This window comes from Bombus terrestris, chromosome 12 (assembly GCF_910591885.1).
Source record: "Bombus terrestris chromosome 12, iyBomTerr1.2, whole genome shotgun sequence".
Taxonomy (NCBI): domain Eukaryota; kingdom Metazoa; phylum Arthropoda; class Insecta; order Hymenoptera; family Apidae; genus Bombus; species Bombus terrestris.
Genome location: NC_063280.1, coordinates 2,204,272 through 2,223,476, shown reverse-complemented (window position 1 = coordinate 2,223,476; position 19,205 = coordinate 2,204,272). Strand labels below are relative to the sequence as shown.

Here is a 19,205-nt window from a genome sequence, read left to right as displayed (position 1 = left end):
TGTAGTTTTATTTGTAAACAAGTGAGCGAGCATTTGTAAACAATCAGGCGAGCTTAAAGGCCCCGTGCACAACTGCATATTCCAGAAATGTCTGTTATAGCTTATAACACAATTAAGATCGAATATCATCAATGTATTGGGTTGAGGTATGGGTTAGGTTTCCCAATCAATCTTTTCAATTCAATGGCAACGCTTGCGTGAAATAATAACAAATTAATTATAGAAATAGCAGACGAATGAGTAGTTCATATTATTTTACGAAACAGAATAATCGTGATGATGTTCGTTTTTAATTGAGTTATAACAGACATTTCTTGTAGCCTCGCATATGCAGTATAATCTTGAAGATATTTACATTTAATTGAGTTGTAACAGACAGACAGTTGTAACAGACAGTTCTTGCAGCCTCGCTTTTGCAGTTACGCAGGGGGCCCTTCAGCTCGCCCGAACCACATCTAGAAACAGAAAATAAGCGGTCGGCGACGGCCAGTAACCAATACTGACACATACGCTGCCACAGACGGAAAACTATTGGCAGACATAAACTATAGCAATGCCGGCAGGTTTTTGCGAATATCTCGTAAAGTAAGTCTGACCGCTGGTTATATGTATAGCAAAAAGTTAATCAAAACGTTAATTTCTACCATACAATTCAAAACTATCGAAATCGGGAGAACGGAATGTTTCTACAAGTTCACCGCGTTACTAAATATGCGAGAGCCTTAAGTCCTTTTTTTCGAAACGATATTTCCATTCAAACCTGAACACTCTGATCACTACAATTGATTAAAACTCGCTAAAATAGCAACCTATATTTGATCCAGCTCAAAATATTATCAGTTTTATGGCTTATTTTATATTGTCTGTTTACTAAATGCCTTGTAACTCGCATCTAATCTAATCTTCACGTCGAGGATTACACGTTATGTTCTACTAACCGCTTTGTAAGATAAATTAATTAATCCCGAAAGGAATCCAATGAATTTAAGAACGAACGATTTTATAAATTTCTTCTCTTTGATCGTACCTACTAGCCATACGCAACTTATATGTCCAATTAAACCAATGACGTGTATGCACAAATGTACACCGGCACAATTACAAATCAGCCGAACGAACGTGATTTTTCATCTGTCGTAAATTCCGCCCGCGGCAGCAGTTCGATTATTGTTCCGTGATCGAATTCTCGTACATATATTCGTAGATACCAATTAAAGGTTGGAACGATCACATGCCAGCGAGCACCTTCATCTTATCCGAAATTTCGCGCCTGGCATGATTAACGTGACGTTCGAACGCATCGAACACCATAAATTCCTTCCTCGGTATTTCGTTTGCACTATGGTTAGCCATACCAGTTCGATGCACATGCTTATTATCTGTGTTATAAATTATTTTGTTACCGGTATACATGGCGTAATCGGTAATAAACATTGATTAATCAATAATGTGGTTGTGTTATGTTTCTATTTTGAGCATAAACAAATTATTCTCATTCTCATTGGTAGTAGGGTTTTAAGGCACTAACAGAGTATATTTTCTTTAATGTTCCGTAAATTGCAGATAAATATTACGATTGTCTACATTTCAAGTTTTGTAAAATTTATAGGTATTTATATCTTATAAAATACACGAAGTCTGTGATTTATATATTTAATGAAATATAAATCTTCTAAAATATGATATAAAATTCGTAATTTACGTGTATTGTAAAATAAGAGATTCATCAATGTCAAGTTCACCAAAGTGAACAAAAGTGTACTTGATGAAAATGATGGTTCAAAAATTAAAATTCTATACACGCTGGAGAAAATATTGGCGAAATTTCTACATAGCTCAGAACGTAATTCTATTTCGAAGAGCAAATAGAAAAACAGCAGCGATATTTTCATAAATCTGCTATTTTCTATATTATATATTACATAGCAAATAACGGAGGAAGATTACCAGCGAATTTATTTTCACATTGTCTACAGCTGTAGATATATGAATTTTGATAAAATTAAGAATTATTCTGGCGTTGAAAACAATAGCTACCGTATGAATAATTGCGTGGTTAACCTGTTTCTTAACGCAGACACGAACTAACAAGCAAGAATTTAAGCAAATAGTAGTAGACCAAAACTCGTATGCTCCTAACAATATCAACTTTTTTATTTATATTATTTTCTCGTTATTAATCTATTGTGTTATTGCGTACGTAAACTGCGTGAAACTAACGTTTATTCTGGTTTAATGTGCAAAACTGCTTGAGAACGAGACAGAGAAAAAAAAGTTGCTTCTTCTAAATCGTAGAATGTTTCGAGTAATCGAAGCAGGAGAATGTTGTGTATCGCGTGGTTCACCGACTTTATTAGGCCAATTGAACACGGTTCGCGGAACGACAACTTTTCTAACTTGTCAGCATTTCGTAATGCATTTCCCATTGACGATACATGTTATTTAGTTATTTGCAACGTGTTATTCATCGAATGTAGAAAGAATTTTTGCCATGAAACTGTTTAAACCATGGCAAGCGTGTAACGAGTATAACATCGACGATCGTGCAATTAAAATATCTCAACGTCGACGGTATTTCGGCGTGCTCCGACGTCATCATTAAAACTATTTCCTCAGTTTTCTATCTGAGAACTAGATACACGGGGATGGTCGTTAATTAGGCGCACATACAGTAAGTAATTGGAAAAATGAGATCGTGCAGGATAGAGAAACTAGTAACGGGTTACGAGATCGATGGATATAGGTATATGTATAAGAAAATTATCGAATCGTTCGAGGTAATAATCGACTGAAATCTTTGGTACAAAACATAATAGGCAAACGAAGATAATTGTGAAATATTTTATGATTTAAGAATGGAGCAAGACGTTGTTGAAAAATAAGATTTATTATGCAACAATTTATCATTTAGAAAAGTAGAACTTAATGTGTTAAAAAAGAAAAAAGAATACTAATAAGTACCTCAGCGGTTCTCACTATTACAATTTTGTTTCAACCCTGAGTGACTGCACTGAACTTGCGAAAAACGAAATAAAAAAATAAAACAGTATAAGGTAATTAAGTATACAGTTTTATAGTTCTACATAGATTTTCGAATTGATTTAACATTTTACCCATATGAAATTTTCTGATGTTTTCTATGGTAAGTCTTCAAATATAAGGCACATTTTTCTTAGTATCGAAGTTCTTTAATTTTGACGATACACATTTATGAAAAATTTGAGTAAATTTCCAAAGTATCAGAATATACAAGCAAGAAAACCCACTAATTTTCTCCGGGTAAAAATTAGATACTCAAGTACTCGGACTGACACCTTAGTTTACAATAGTAAAAAGAAAAAGGCAAAGAATGTACGCACGAGGAGCCTAGAGAGCTGTGAATGAATTGTCGGGAGTAATGAAATACCAGGAAATTTCTTTTGTTTATACCGTTACTTTCCCTAGCTGGTAGCCAGAAACCTTTCGGAGGGAGTTGCTTTTGTAGGAAAAGCGTTGAAAGCCAGGGTGAAGGGAACCAGGGCGCGATTCATTTACGCGAGGCTCACCTTGCAGCTTCTTTTTACGGCATGTGCCAGCCCCAATTAGAGGCGGTTCGTTGCCCAATTGCCTGACTTGTTCTCGAAAGTTTTCGCCGGAAAGCGTTGGTGAACATCTCGTAAATCATCACGTGCATGAAGCTATTAAAGGGGAGAAAATAGGCAATCGTTGTTAAGAAACTTTTATTTACGTGAAATGTATCTCCAGGGAATGACACAGATCGGCTTTGCTAATTTGTTTAACAAAAAATCTCGAAAGAAGAAACGCGCACTGACGCTGCGTTTCGGTAGTTTAATTTCAAGGTAGGTTTCCACCTGGTATTGCCAGTTACACATACTTGCGAGCTTTATACGTATTGTGGTAAAATGTGACGCAATTGATTAACTTTCACGGAACGCGCTAATAGAAATTTATATTATAGAGGTATCGATCGCCAATTTAACGGCTTGGTATTTAGCTATTTTAGTGTTTGAAAGAAATGGCAATTAAACGACTATTAAATTCCTAAGCTTAGCTATTTACGATTCCATAGAAATAGCAAAGGAAAATGTATTGGGAAAATGTAACATATATAGTAGTATGCGTCTATGTAAGATACGTGATAATATGTATCGAATAATTGTTGCTATAAGACAAAGCTTAGCTTATTATACGAAAGTTACAATAAAAAAAAGGAAAAATATGGTAAAAGGGTAGTTGCACTCAACCTTCCGTCACTTTACGTACCGAGATCAGTACATTGGATATTATTGTTGCGAAAGATCGTTTGAAATGTCAATCGATAAACATAGTTAAAGATTAACGACGAAAAAAGTAGCTTTCGGTATCCGTGCACGCATCCATGCGTGTTAAACTTCCAACGAACGATTTTTAATTAAACCGAGCCCTGATCGATGTTAGACAAACAAGTTTACCTTTACCTATTTACTGTCTTATATGCAGATTGTCTGAAAAACGAAAGTATTAAGTAACTTGTTTTCTTGTTAAATTCTTGTGACTTTTAGTTACTTCATTGCGACTTTCTGCAAATGATTTTCTTCAACGGTTGAAGAAAATCAGAAAAAGAACTATGCATTATTCAACGATGCTTTTCTCTTATCCCATATTTTGCGTTCGATCCTTACGCGAACGCTTTCATTGAATACAAAAAATAAAAAGAAAAACACGAAGAATTTCTCCGTGTAGTTTTGCGTTTAATTTATAATGAATTCAATCTTTATATACATTTCTATTCATAGATATCAGACATTTATACGATTTATACGAATATTTGATACATATTTATCAAATATTTATAATATATACGAGTATTTAATGATCACAATGCGAAATATTAAAGTTACGTAACGCAGCAGAAAATTGTACAGATAATTGGTCTTTATTGATATTCGCGGTATAATAAAGTACATAGGAAAAAAACAATTAGATCCGTTTGATACTAACAATCTTCGGATATTATAAATTATATTCTAAATTATTATAAAATTATATTAATTTATAATAATGTTATAAATTCAAATTATTGAAAGAGAGACTCCAATTACGTGCCCTAATATTTACGAACAGCGATGCGCACTTGTCGTTGTCTCAAGCCGTATTGGGTTTGTGTAAATAAATACACGAACCGTTATCGAGATGTCCATCCGCTACGATTTCTCACGAACGAGCGTGCCGAACGGAAGCAATACGAGCTTAACGAAAAGAAAAGTTTACGTTCGATAAAATGTATGTCGGAGTCGGCGCATTCCACGAGTTATGACTCTTTTTACAGATTTCACTTCGGACGGCTATCTGTTCCGTTGCCGATTCAAATGGATTTCTGACGTAACGATCCCGTCGTTATGAAATATTTCGACTTATTATTCGATTACTGGCGACCTGTGCACTTCTGTCGGCGGAGAAAATCAAAAACCACGAGGAATTTTATACGCTGTCAACGTGCGTGATCTTTCCGCAAACGTGAGACGAATAATTCGTAAATTCAGCATCGTTGTCATCGTGAAATCATATCGATTCTGATCGTACTTACATCGACCATACATGCTTGTCTATTACGACTGATTTTCCAAGGGATTGCGAACCGATCGAAATGAAGAAAGGAACGCAGGCTAAGAAAAGTGAAGTGAGCAGTTATGAGCCCCTCGCGAAATTTTAATTCGCACGTTTTTAAACAAATCCTCTGCTACCAATTGCGAAAGGATCCTATTCGTGGCTCTTTCGTCATTTCCTTATTTATCCTCACGCCCTAACAATTACGTTATTGCATCTTTACACTATGGTGGAATGCTTGGAATCACTTTTCACAGGTATGTGTATACTGAGTAATTACATTTTCTGCAAATTTCGTTATTAATTCAAAATTAATTTTACATATATTACTCGAATATCTTTTTAATTAAAGAATTTTCTAAGGTAACAGTAGATATTCTAACCTGACACATTTTTTAAATACAAGATTTCATGAAACACGTAGTGATCACACTCTTTTGATGGATAGCGTATATCGCAGTGCTAACACTGCCCTCTGACTTATGCCCATTAATCGACGTTATTAATCACCAATTACAAGATGCTTGGAGGCAATATTCGATTGAGCGTAACGATGAAACCTTTTGCTGGAAAGCGTTTTTCGTTGCATTTACGAGCGATTTCATCGGACCGTTTTTATTAAACTCGGAATTAGATATCAAAGGCCTCGGGGTGGCTCCATAACAACATGATTAATGAGATGTCCTTCCATATTCTATTAAAATTTCGAGTCAAGCGTAACGAGGTAGTTCAAAGTCAACGGAAGTCATCAATGTAATAACTCGCGATCCTAATAATGCGTCATCTCGTCCATAAATTCTAGTTATTTTTCGACTTCATCCTAATTAGGCAACGAACCACTATTAATTTCACGTAACAGATAAAATAACTCTCGTTCAATCGAAGGAAAAATTTATTTGGTCGCGTAATTTAATTACATTTAAAGTGATAATAACATCGGCTGATGTGAATATAGGTAGAATTGGTTCGCTAATTCGACGATTTTATGGAACTAAAAATAATATGACTGTTGTAATAGTTTCGCGTGATGTTTCGAAAAAAAGTATGTACATATATATATTGGATCATACTTGCGCTCGAGGGTTTAATTTGACATGAAAAATCACGTAACTGATACAAGAAGTACATTACTTATTGCATTTTATTCCGCATTGGTTCTTTAAGACACAGGTGATCAGTTAACTTTGCACAATCCGTCTAATTACAATTACCATTTTACGCCGTTTAATCGTCTTAATTGTACCCAAGTTCCTGTTACCAATGATAATTCAACGAAGGCGTAATACCTATCATTTGCCATGTAGAGTATACGTGATTGATTTTATCCTCCGTTATTAACATAATGAACAGGCATAGAGAAATTGCTCGAGATTTCTGCGAATTTTTCTCTCGAACTTTCTTATATAGAAAGTAGATGACCTGTCGATAGAATTTTGACGTGTGTTGGATCTTAATCGTACAATAATTTGCAATTTATTTTAATTGACTATCATTTATGTTTATTTGTAAAATTTATTAATAAAATAATAAACAAAGCTTGTACTCGGTGTAACCACGTTTAATAACTTTCAAAAAGATTATTGTAGTAAGTTGGCCAATCCACTAACGAACATTGTTATGCAATTATGACCGAGATCTAGTAACCTATCACCTTATCTATATTCGGCTATGAATGAATTGAGCTATGATGTCGGCTGCGTAGAATATATATTACAGGACCCTAAACGGATTAGATTGTTCGTGTATCGTTCGAATTATGCCTGTAAGATCATTTATTTTTATTTGAGGTCACATGGTTCACGGAACGGTGAATCTGTCATAACGAAGGCACGAGTATTTTCGGTCGTGTTGGACTGTCAACAAAGTGCTGCGTGATGATGCATGAACAACAATCGAATGGTTTTTATAAATCGAATCTCTGTATATCGATTGATAGTTGTGACTTTGTATCGTTTACTTTAAAAATTTCAAGTGATTTTAAAAATTATACTTTTATCGTTAACTTGTAAATGAGTAAAAATGGAATTTCTTCTTAGTAAACTGCGAAGATTTATGCATTTATGGGTAGCTAATTTAAAAATACAAAAACCTACAGAATGAAACCTATTAGGTTCCACTTTTTTTAGTTCTTTTTATAAAAATAAGAAATTGCATTCAGATCTATGTATCTAAAAGCTTCTAATTGGACACAGAATTCGCACACAGAGATTTCTTATTATTATAAAATTGTATTAAAATATATTAAAGAGGCATACTTCTAAGCAATTAATTTATCATTTGTTATTATTAATTATTAAGATTATCTATTAATTTATTTAATTACTATTTATTAATTTATTATGATGTCAGACCTGTTACAGATGAGAGATTTGTCAACAGAAAGTAAATGATACGCAATAATAATCTAAAAGTAGTAAAATAATTAGCGCGTTAATTATTACTCACTCCAAGCACGCATTGAACCAGTGTACTACTAAAAATCGCTTAAGAAATTCTTATGACAAAGCGGAAGTTGCATCGAGCCTTATAGGAAATCTTGTCTTTACACGTGTACTTCAACCTTCTTCGAGGAAAGATCCATCAACTATTTCTTCTCACGCTTGCACGCAAGGAAATGTCTAGTCTCAGAAAAACGTATTTACATTGTTTCTTCACGAACCGTACAGGGATGTATTTTTTTACTACCTCAACAGTAAACCTGTACATTGGATGGTTAGAGAAAACTGCTATACGAAGAAAGCATTTTTCATGCGTGTACAACGCATCATTTCACGCACTGCAAGAAGCAACCAGTCACGTAAAAGCTGGAACGCGAGATTGAAAGCAGAACGACTCGTGATTCTCGATCAAGTAACCTCTTTTTATTTATTTTTAGCGTACAATCTACTTAGCGTAATGCTGTTTGAAACAGTATAATTACAAGTGTTAAGTCGACAAAATGGTGAAACGTTGCTCAATGGACGTACAATTCCTGGAGTGAATCACGTGGTTAAATCACACGTGCGTTTCCGACAACAGAATCTGACAGAGACCACCATCATCGATCTGCTTCGGTTCCCGTTCTTCTACATCGATGCACGCGCCTCATTAGATACAATGCCGAAGCAATAAAACGTTAATTAGACTTATCCAACACTTGTTCGCTCGGCTTTTCCTCGTCAGTGATCTGGTTGAACGAGGCCTTTACCCATTTTAGTGATGCTGCGTGCAAATGAACCACTGTTTCCTATAAATTAATCAGGAAAATAGCACACGCGATTGTAGTTGTTCTCGATTGGGAGTTCAAGCAGGAAATGTATCAGAGTTCAAGGAAAAGGAAGGATTCGAAGAAATGTCGAGTGTGCAAATTGGTAATTAACTTAGACCTGTGCAAATTGGAGGAGAATTATACTCCGGAATCTAGAAAGTTGCCTGTTGGTTGTAATATTGATTCTATAGTATATTATTATTTCTCGGTATGTTGTATTGTCTTTAGGGCAGGTTATTTCTTTATATATAATGTTGTTTCTTAAAAATATACATATTATGGAACACGATTACTTCCAACGAGCAGCAAGTAATGTAGGGGTTAAGTATATATGTCCTCGTTGAAAGTGGAGTTATATGAATTCAGTGACTTGAATTAAAAAAGGCTTGGGACCACTTCTCCAGTTTAAACCTGTTTGTTACTTACAAAATCGTTTCCAGTTTTCACGCTTCTCATTAATCAAGCCGCATGAATTTAAGTAACTTGGCCAATCCGAATCAGATTTGGTGTCACGACTACATCCAGAAACAAGGAAAAAGTCAGTACTTTCAAATAGATTCAAACTTACAGTGAGATAGATTCAAACTCCACCTTCAGAAATAAAAGCTATACTTTCAAGTGTAATCGAACCTTGACCAAACAGATTCCTTTTACGAGTAATTTAATCAGAAGATTAATCAATAGTATTTTTAACATTAAAGTCGAACGAAGTCAGACTGTATATATGTATATATTATACATAAACTGTATATAACCTCCTGTGAGCAGGATGTTTGAAAGAATGATGAAAACTTGAATGAAAAAGAAAAGAATTCGTGTTCGATCACACGATCGAAGGTGAAATGCAAGGAGAAAGAACTCATGTACTCCAATGAAGAATGTTTATCAATTTGGAAATACCACCAAGCATAGCGGAAATGCGGTTACAAGGTTTTTATTTCCTCGGAAGACATAGTTAGGCAGGAACATTCATCCGGTTGCGCTACATTTGATCGAGAATCTGGTCTCATTATTCTGCGCAATCGTTGGTTCGTTACGTCATTGTCCGTACACCTTCTAACCAGCCACGATCCTAGAATCAATAATATACACACAGTCACGATTTACATTCACGATATGGTATACCAGGAACAGACTTCTCCCATACGCGTGGCTTTCGAACGCTTTTACCTGGGCACCTATCTAATCCATAGCATTGAAAGAAGCCTAAATTCGCTCCATATATTCCCACGTGTTATCTAACCCGATATGTGTAAGATAGACAGGGAATAACGATATACATAAACATTTTTCGCGTGATCGAAACGAGCATGTTATAGTTTCGTTTCAACGTTTTCCAACATGTGATCGTAATAGGCCGATATTACGTTCGTACGAATAAATCAAACGCCAGGATCTTTGAAACAGTCGACTGGTGAATGCTGGTGATTAATCTTGTAACCGAGAATGCAAGTTTCTTGCGGATAATCGAATATTTCGCGAATGAAAATGGTCCTCGGTTGTCAACGATTGCCATAGTTCCTCGAATAAGGGGGATCGACGTATCGTAATTTTACAGATTATAGTTCCGCGAATATGATTGATAATCGGGCGTGAAAAGCGTATACGTGAAAAGACACGGATCGAACTGCCCCGTATCTTACAAAATGATCGCGCGTTGAATAGCACGTTCCATGGTACATTTACTTTCAATCGAAAAGTCGCGCTAATCGGTCGACCGTTTGGTGTACGATATAAAGCCTAGCCGAAGGAAATCACAGCAAAAAGTTCGTTAAATGTGGAGTAATGTCTATGATGAAACGAAACACGGTTATATGCATCGTGACGGAAAATGATACATTCTTCGGTGTATATATCTGTCAATCAACGGCTCAGTGAGAATTACGACATTAATGCTTGTCACTTGTTTCTACCACACCACGAAGATATGTACACTATTGTACATGCCTGAATAGAGAGCTATTTAACGTGGTTCGCCATTCTTCTATGGCAAGAAACATTCCTCGAAGACGGACGTTCTAGCATAAAACTTGAATCTAAGAAAGGATTTATGCTTGTTAGTAGTTGTACTACATCGTTGTCTAAATCGTATTCCCGACTTATTATTTGCTCAAGGTTGATGAACTATTCGATGAAATCGTAAATTTTGTGTAAATAGTTCGATTCAAATCATCTATTTATGACACGCATGATTCTTTTCTTATTTTTTCTTCAATTTATTTTACAGACGTTACATTATGATCGCTTTAAAAATTTGTTAGGCTACATTGAGTTTCTTCGTTGGTTCTTCTGTACTGAAGTCATAAATTTCACAGGACAGTGCCTTCCCTCTTCGAGATCGCAACACTGATTTAACAATTAGCTGATTTCCAAACGAGAGGAAAAAAATTATTTCATAATGTGCCAGACTTTCACGGTGATAAAAACTCGTCGCGATGATAAAGCTAGTGCTACTAAATTTAAGAGAAAGTGTTAATTAATTTATTAGCTAGGGGATACGTACTCGAGGAAAAACTTATCTTATATATTATCAATTAATGAAAAGAATTTTAAGTTAAAGAAAAATTTCATTTATTAGCGCTATAAAACATTGGAATAACTTTTTTCCTCTTTTAGTTTCAACTGCTTCATCTATTTATATCAAGCAGACTTCACATCGGTAATCTTAGTCAATTACAACGAATAAAAATGGTCAAATGTGAACCAGTCTTCCACCCACAAATCGTTCGAAGCAACCAAACCGGTACCCCATGAAAATCAATAAACTGACTAATAAGCTCTAAGAATTTTACTTGTCCAATTACAGGAACGTACTACGTAATTGAAACGATTGAATTGCAAAGGAGACATTATGGTTAAAAGGAAAAGGAGCAAGACGAAATGTGAAATGTGAAATTCATCTGAAATGTGAGTCAGTCACGTGGATCGGTTCCGTTTACTCCAGCTACGACGACAAAGAATCAAATGAATTGAATTATTTTCAACGTTACTCCATCGAGCGTGTCAAGTGCCAATTGGCATCGATATGCAGAGTAACGTGATCGCGGGTTACCTTTCGATTTCCGTGGAAAATATCGACGATGGCTACGCGAGATCGTTGAAATGTCGCGAAGAATGTTTCGGAAGCAGGTTCTGGCAAGGTATTGAAATGCACCTCGTGTCCGATCTAAATCACTTTTCACTGGCACGCTTCACTCAGTCTATGCAAGCTGCTTTCCTCCGACGTTGCTTTCCTTTTCGGAGAGAAAAGCAACGGTCTGGATAGGCCACGGCAGGTTTATCATTTTCCTTCATTTCCGGCGTTCTTCTTTAATTATCCGTTCCTCGGTTTTGCTTCTGTTTGTTTCGCTTTATGGCTCCTTTCGCTGATCTCTTTTTCCTAGTCTAATGCTCGGAAACTTTACTTAGCTACGATATCAGTCTATGGTGGTGTGAAAGAAAAATTGGAAATTTTCTGATAAGATCTTTTACGTTTTTTTGGTGAAAGTGTTTGAAAAGATATTTTTTTATCACAAATAGGATAAATATGGGAAAGATTAACTTTCAATGAATATATTTTATATATATTTTTTGCTCGTGGTTTACATCTTTAATAGCAAATTTCAAGAATATTCTTTGTATCCGTGGATTTAAGTAACTTCTTTATATGTCATTTGTTAATTAAATCCTTCAGGAACTGTGGTGATCAACTTTATTGTTTGAAACGTAGAGAAACTCTTTCTTTTTAATTTACCTCAGATTTTAATATAAATAGATTACTCGTTTTTGGAGAATTGAATATCAATCACTTATTTATGTAATGAAATTAAATAATTAATAAGATCGGGCGTTGATCAATTCGGTTTCTAAGAAGATCAATTATGAATGTGAATACACATGTAGATATGATACGCGTGTCAATCAGTTTCAACACAGGAAAAATCGAGGTATAGGAGTAACATCAGAACATAACCGTTTTTCAACGGTGGTTTCATTTACGTTGTAGGCCAGTAATTTCACGGAACACTAAGATCGGTAATCGATTCTCGATAAGACGGAACAGGTTTTCAGTGGATTAGATTTCGTCAGGAGGCACAAAATGTCACTTCCTCCATACATCATTCGATAATTACTACCGTTCCTTTTTCTCCTTCTCTCTCGCACGCAACCGGAAAATAGTCTAATATGGTCTCAGGATGAACACGCTACTCTGTTGAAGTTCCTTGACGTAATGAATCCTTTTGATACGGCTCAAGTACCAATGACCAGCTTTTACGAGCCTTCGCTACGATCATTGCCCTGTGTTGGTGTCGCGTGCCTGATCTTTATGGCAATGAATAATTAAATAGTGTTCACCGTAAAACTAGTTGAGTTAACCTAATCGTGGAGCCAAGGAGAAAAAAACGACTAATGTACGAATAGATAATGACATCATTCGAATACTAGTACTTTTATGGGAAATTATTAATATGCAATATTATATAATGTTAGTATATTGCCATTCTCTTGAATAAATAACATCTTTTCTTAGGAATCGTCTATTTTTTTTGTTATATATCATTTTATTTCTATCAATGATAAATGATTACATTTACATTTGCAAAGATTGAAACAAGACATAACTGATATTGATTTATCTTTATTCACTTCTACTTCACCTGTTGCGGTTAAAAAGTTGGTCTTTTTTCAGCAAATTAATTTTCTCTGTATCTTTTTGTTCCAAACAATCATAACAGTTATTCATAGATTTTTCACAATTGGCAACAATAACGGATATTGAATGGTAAAAACGTGCTGGAGGTCAAAGGATCAGTGAAACCACCACTTTGAATAAGTGGATTGAGACAGAACGAAGAATTCAACATTCCTAGCTCTGTTTCCTGAACGAGACGGTAAAGATATCATTCGTAGTTAAAAAATTAATCGACGATCGTTAAGTATTCGATCTTACGTTCCTACAAATTAAAATTACTATCCATTAAAGCGGATCGAAACATATTTTCGAAAAAAGTGGAAAGGAGAAATCGAAGACCGGCAAACCAGCCGCGAAGTGAATATTTTTACCCGACCCAAGAGTACCGGTAAATATGCGTACCACTTGAATAAATCTCGACAGGCGTCGCGTTATTCGACCGCTTTCGAAACGCTGGGTTAGATACGCTGACTTAACGCGTTCGCTAATCCGAGGATTTTTCACCGACCAATAAATAGTACCTGTCCATCGATATTTATGGGTGTATCGAGTAGAATTGGGGACAAACCTATTCCACCTGGTCCCTCGATCTTGGTAACCAAGTTGAAGTTTCCACAATCCTGGACTGTGGTCTCATAGAAACTACAACGATGCTTGTAGATGATAGTTGCCAAGTAGAATCCTCGATGGATTGTTCCTTATTGCACCAAAGTGATCTTCTGGGTATATCCAAGCTGTAAACTACTATCGCGAAAACGCGCAAATTGCGATAAGGGACGGCAGACTGAGGAAAACGGCAGAGTCGGGGACGTGTAACATGTGTCCGTGCGAGGAAGCTTCTAAAAGAACGCGAAACCTAGCTGGAGCGTAGACAAGCTGGCCGGCCCCTCCACGTGCGCCTACCACTATCAGAATCAGCCAGACAGGCCGATAGACGGTAGAAATGGGGGACGTAGAAGGGCACCTAAGAAAGCCAACGTTAGCTTGTCGCGATCTTGGTTTCGAAGCAAGGAAACCCCACCTAAAACCCCTTCACCTTCATCAAGTGGAGCTAGGAGTCTAACCGGGGGGAGAACTTGGACGTTACTTTTCCAGGTCTCTAAGCTCATTATTAACGGCGCCTTCCAAACATCCGTAGGTATTACCACCTACCCGAGTATCGCTACCACCTACCACCTACTAACCGACACTTTCTGCCACCTCTCCGACCGATCCCTCACGTCTCGATCTGAAAAGGAGGTGAATGCGCGCGAGAGTGTATCATTGGACAAGGAATTGGGGCAGGAACCAATAGTAAGGAGCGCGAGGTGGAGCGATAGGTTTTAAATAGATGTACAAAGAGTACACACTGAATTGCCACTAGTCGGATAAGATACCGATACACGCGTGTCTCCGCGGGATTTCGGGACTAAATACGTGACCTCGCCGGGTCCGTTGACGTCGTCGTCGCCGTGGTGGTAGTTTCGCTTCCTTGGGGATACCGGGCGAACGGTGTGAAACCCGACGAGAGAGAAGTGACAGTTGAGATAGAGCGGCAAGCACAAAGAACGTCTCAGTCGGCGCTGAGCCATTGCCTCAGCAAGTCTCACCAGAAGTCGGAGATCTAGTTCGAGAAAGTTTGACTGATTACCAACCATGAGATTCTCCAGTGGCTACGCGATATTCGTCTTCGTGACGATTTTTGCGTACACGCGGATCTCGTTCGCCATACGTGTCACGCAAACCTCCGGTAGGAAGAACGGTGAGTCATTTTCTTGCTCTTCTACTCTCCTCTTCGTTCTTTCTGCGTCTTCTCAGAGCTTGCCTCTCTATCATTATCTACCTGCACCGTTGCTTCTTCCTTCTTCTTCTTCCTTTTTCGTCTTTCTTCTTCTTTTCCTTCTCCCTTCATCTTTCCTCTACCAGTACACGTTTACATTTCCTTCCTCGGTTGTCTGCCCCGGTATCCTCGTCCTTCTCGATTCAAGGTCTTTGACCTTCCCTTGTTTCTCTCCTCACTCCGTTTTCTTCTTCTTTAGCGATTCCTCGGCTAATATCCCCCCCGTTCTATCTTCGGCCTTCTTCCTGCTTTTTTTGCTTCTCCCGCTACACGCTGGGACCGTTTTCCTCTGCGCGTTCCCTGCGTTTCATTCAATCGAGTCCCGCCAGTACGTGAATTTTCGCGCGTCGATCTGACAGGCAGTCGCGAGTGAAGTGTACTCAAACTGTGCGACAAAACGTACATAGGAGAACAGTGCAGAATACTGTGATGTGTTATGAGATTATACTTCGTTGAGGGAACGTGACATCGCTATAGTATACAACAACGAGATGCGTCGGGACTATCATGTTTTCTCACGTGCCTTACAGCTCTTTTCAATTTTTATCCAACTAATACTCTCATAAATGTCACAGTAAATGTCAGACGAGATTCTTATCTGTCGTGATTCTCAATCGACTTAGCAAACCATGTTAGTAACTGGTGCTTTTTTCTCGAATCAACGGAACGTTGTTGTTCGATTCGTGTATAATTGAATCAGAGGTATGATTGTTAATAGATTGATTTGGTTCTGTACAACATGTTTCTTCATCAGTTGAAAATTGAATAGAGTAAAAGACTAATTTGAATTCCATTACACGGCCCATTAGATTTAATTAAATTTCCCATTTTCTAACATTTCCGAAAATAGTGAGTGATATACGCGTCTGCCACTAATGACGCCACATGTTCTAATGTTTTACATTAGCATATCAAATTTTCGATGTCTCGATAGCGGGAGTGATAGTTCATGAGAAAAACGACGAGCAAAAAGCGCGAGAAAGAAACCGATTACCAGTAATCCATCGATTATAAAGCAGAAAAAAACCAGGAGAAAGAGAGAGAGAAATAGTGCGCGTGTTATGTGAAATTGCACCGTTACATCGCAAGCAAATTGCAACTACCACATAGTGTCTCGCAAAGGGGTCGCTCAAGGAATTAAGTTATTAAGCCCACTTTGTATCCGATAGATACTGGATAAATACTATTACGGTAATTCTTGTTTCTTTTTCTTCGCGGGACTTGTTTTGTATCTTTGGCATTCATCAACATTTTCCGTAGTCTCTATCGTCATTCGTCATTCGTCGACTGTGTAAACTTTCCATTACGAGCATAAATTCGATCTAGAGTATTCGACCGAGTTGAGTTCGTGCGTGCGCGCGCGCTCCAGTCAGCTGACGAACTTTTAATGAGGGGAACGGAGGCTCGAGACTAAGCGACTTGCAAAACACAGCAAACGTTACACGATCGCCACCTATATGGAAGTAATTGCTATAATTATACCAAGCGCGACTAATCGCAATATATGTAGCAATTATTTCTCCAATTTCTGACGGTCATGCGATCCTCCGAACGACATCCAGCTCCACTGATCTCCATTAGCGTCATCTAATTGGAAGTCAAAGTTGATAACTGCTTTTGTTGGTTTTAAACAAAATATAACTACGTGATTATGAAATCGTGAAGTATAAATAGTGAAATATAATTAATCAGAGGCTAATTTGTACCTCGCTTTATGAAAAATTCATAGAACTCGAGGATGCATCGATCATATCTCGTGCTCTGATAGAATGACAGGCCGTTGAGAATTATTAACCACGCGATAGTTAATGTTTTACTGTGTAAGCGTTTTTCTTAAATGGTGATTTTTAACGCTAGAATATCTTTGATTTTAATCGTAATTTATCGACGCCTGAACAATTGAATTGATGTTTCAATAAGACGTTTCTGTAATCAAATACACACGTGCATCGTTGAAATTTAAATGTCGTTGCGCAACGCATGTAGGTTGCAGGAAGATAGAGTTCGACGTAACTCGATTTTACGAATCTCTGCGAGATTTGTTTCATGAGTGGAGCGTGTTCGACATTTGCATACAACAACCAATTGTTTCGGGTGAATTAAACTTTCCAGCCTGAATTCATTAACCAGATTTTCTCCTGAAGTATGCGACCGCACCAAATTCAGAAATTATAGAACTATTACGAACATTACCACACGTACGATTGACCGTTCCTTATCCCACCTGTGAACATGAAGTCACGTTGTTCTCTAGCAATCTAGCGAGTGTAAGAATCTAACATCTTTTCATTTATCCAAAATTATCGATCAATTAACGCTAAAAATCTGTGTAGGTATTTACGTGATACGAATGATAATCGACGAAACGCAAGGAACTCGGTGTTCATTAACAAATTAACGTTATCGTGTTTCTTCCAGCAGATCTAATGGTCTTACAAACTTTTTCTCCCATTTTCTTTTTCTCTATCGTAACCCATTTAGCCGTTAGCATTGCTATTAGAAATCAGTTTTATTAGGAAGCAGATGGCACAGCGCCAGTGCATATAACAGTTTATCGCGAACTGGTTGAACATGTTGTTCACTTATATATAGCGACGTTCACTGATTCTTTGTACACGCGTACACGATATCGTGGCCGTAATCATTTTCCGCTGAAATTCTCGAAACGGGCGTAAAAATTGCCCTGTCAGGTACTCGAACTTTGCTCGTCATTGTCTCTTACTCAGGCCCACGAGGAACCAGCGCTTCTGTTTCTATCCTTTACTTCCTCTTTACCTCTCCCTCTTATTCCACTCTCCACTTCCATCCAGCCAGTCTCGCGTCCTTAACGGTTCAAACGGGAAAACGCACGGCGTGTTCCGTGAATGAAACACGTCGGTGGTCTTGACGTGTCTTAGGAGAATCTGATCAATCCTCGTTCCTTGAGAACCGGTCTAATGAATGAACTATGTTTAAATAAGACGTTTAATTTAGAAAATTGAATAGAATGGTTGTATGGATATCTGTTTGGAAGGCTTGAACGAGATTAAAAATTTGGAAAAATGGATGTTAGGGGAATACAGGATCGTTTGAGTCTTTAGTATCTTTATACGATTTGGTAGATTAATTCTTCGATTCTTTTTATTGTAAATAGATTGTAGATTTCTATGCATTTATGAGAAATTTGAAGACGCAAAAATAACCAGAATGGACGGAATGTACAAAAGTGTATAAATTTTTATATTTTATATATTAGTTATAGAATTCATTAAGTGAAAGAAATCGTCGCTTTGCTATCATTTCTTTGCATAAATTTTTGCAGCCTAACTATTTAGATTAAATTAGGTCAATGATCAGTAAATTCCGGACTTTTATGTAAATTCATGTCTTTATGAACGTAAATGAAAGAAGATTCTAACTAGAAAGTTGTATACCTTATTAGGTGTTAGCCATTTTTACTTTACGTTCTTCGAAAACATTTACATATGCCATATCTACACTCTGTACATTACTGTTTGTTTCAATTTTCTGTAAATGTTAAGATAGTCGTATTTTACTAATCAATATAAATTCTGATTAATCAGCTAATATTGAATCACTCAGTCTTCGGAAAGAGAGATGCTGTCCAAATCCATCAAATCACGTCTTACAATCTTCCATTCCATATAAAATTCTCGAAAGTTTGAAACGTCTGAGAAACGGTTAGTTAGGCAAATATGCAAATATAAAATTGAAGAACATGGAAATAAAAAGGAACATAAACAAAATGCCTCCTGACACAAAAAATCTGATGTACAATCTGCGTGTATGTGATATACTTGTAACAATACTAGCTATATAACTTTATAACTATATAACTCTATACTAATATAACTCTATACTGTCCGACATATTGTTAACAG

General features: G+C 36.9%; 1 protein-coding gene across 1 annotated transcript in view; it reads left to right on the top strand.

Annotated features, from left to right (window-relative positions):
* Positions 1-13,906: 13,906 nt before the first annotated feature.
* Positions 13,907-19,205, top strand: part of LOC100645648 (laccase-1) — a 47,985-nt gene continuing 42,686 nt past the window's right edge. The window contains exon 1 of the mRNA XM_003399429.4: positions 13,907-15,246. Within this exon, the coding sequence (XP_003399477.1) occupies positions 15,141-15,246 (106 nt within the window). The 5' untranslated portion in view covers positions 13,907-15,140. The remainder of the gene's footprint in view (positions 15,247-19,205) is intronic.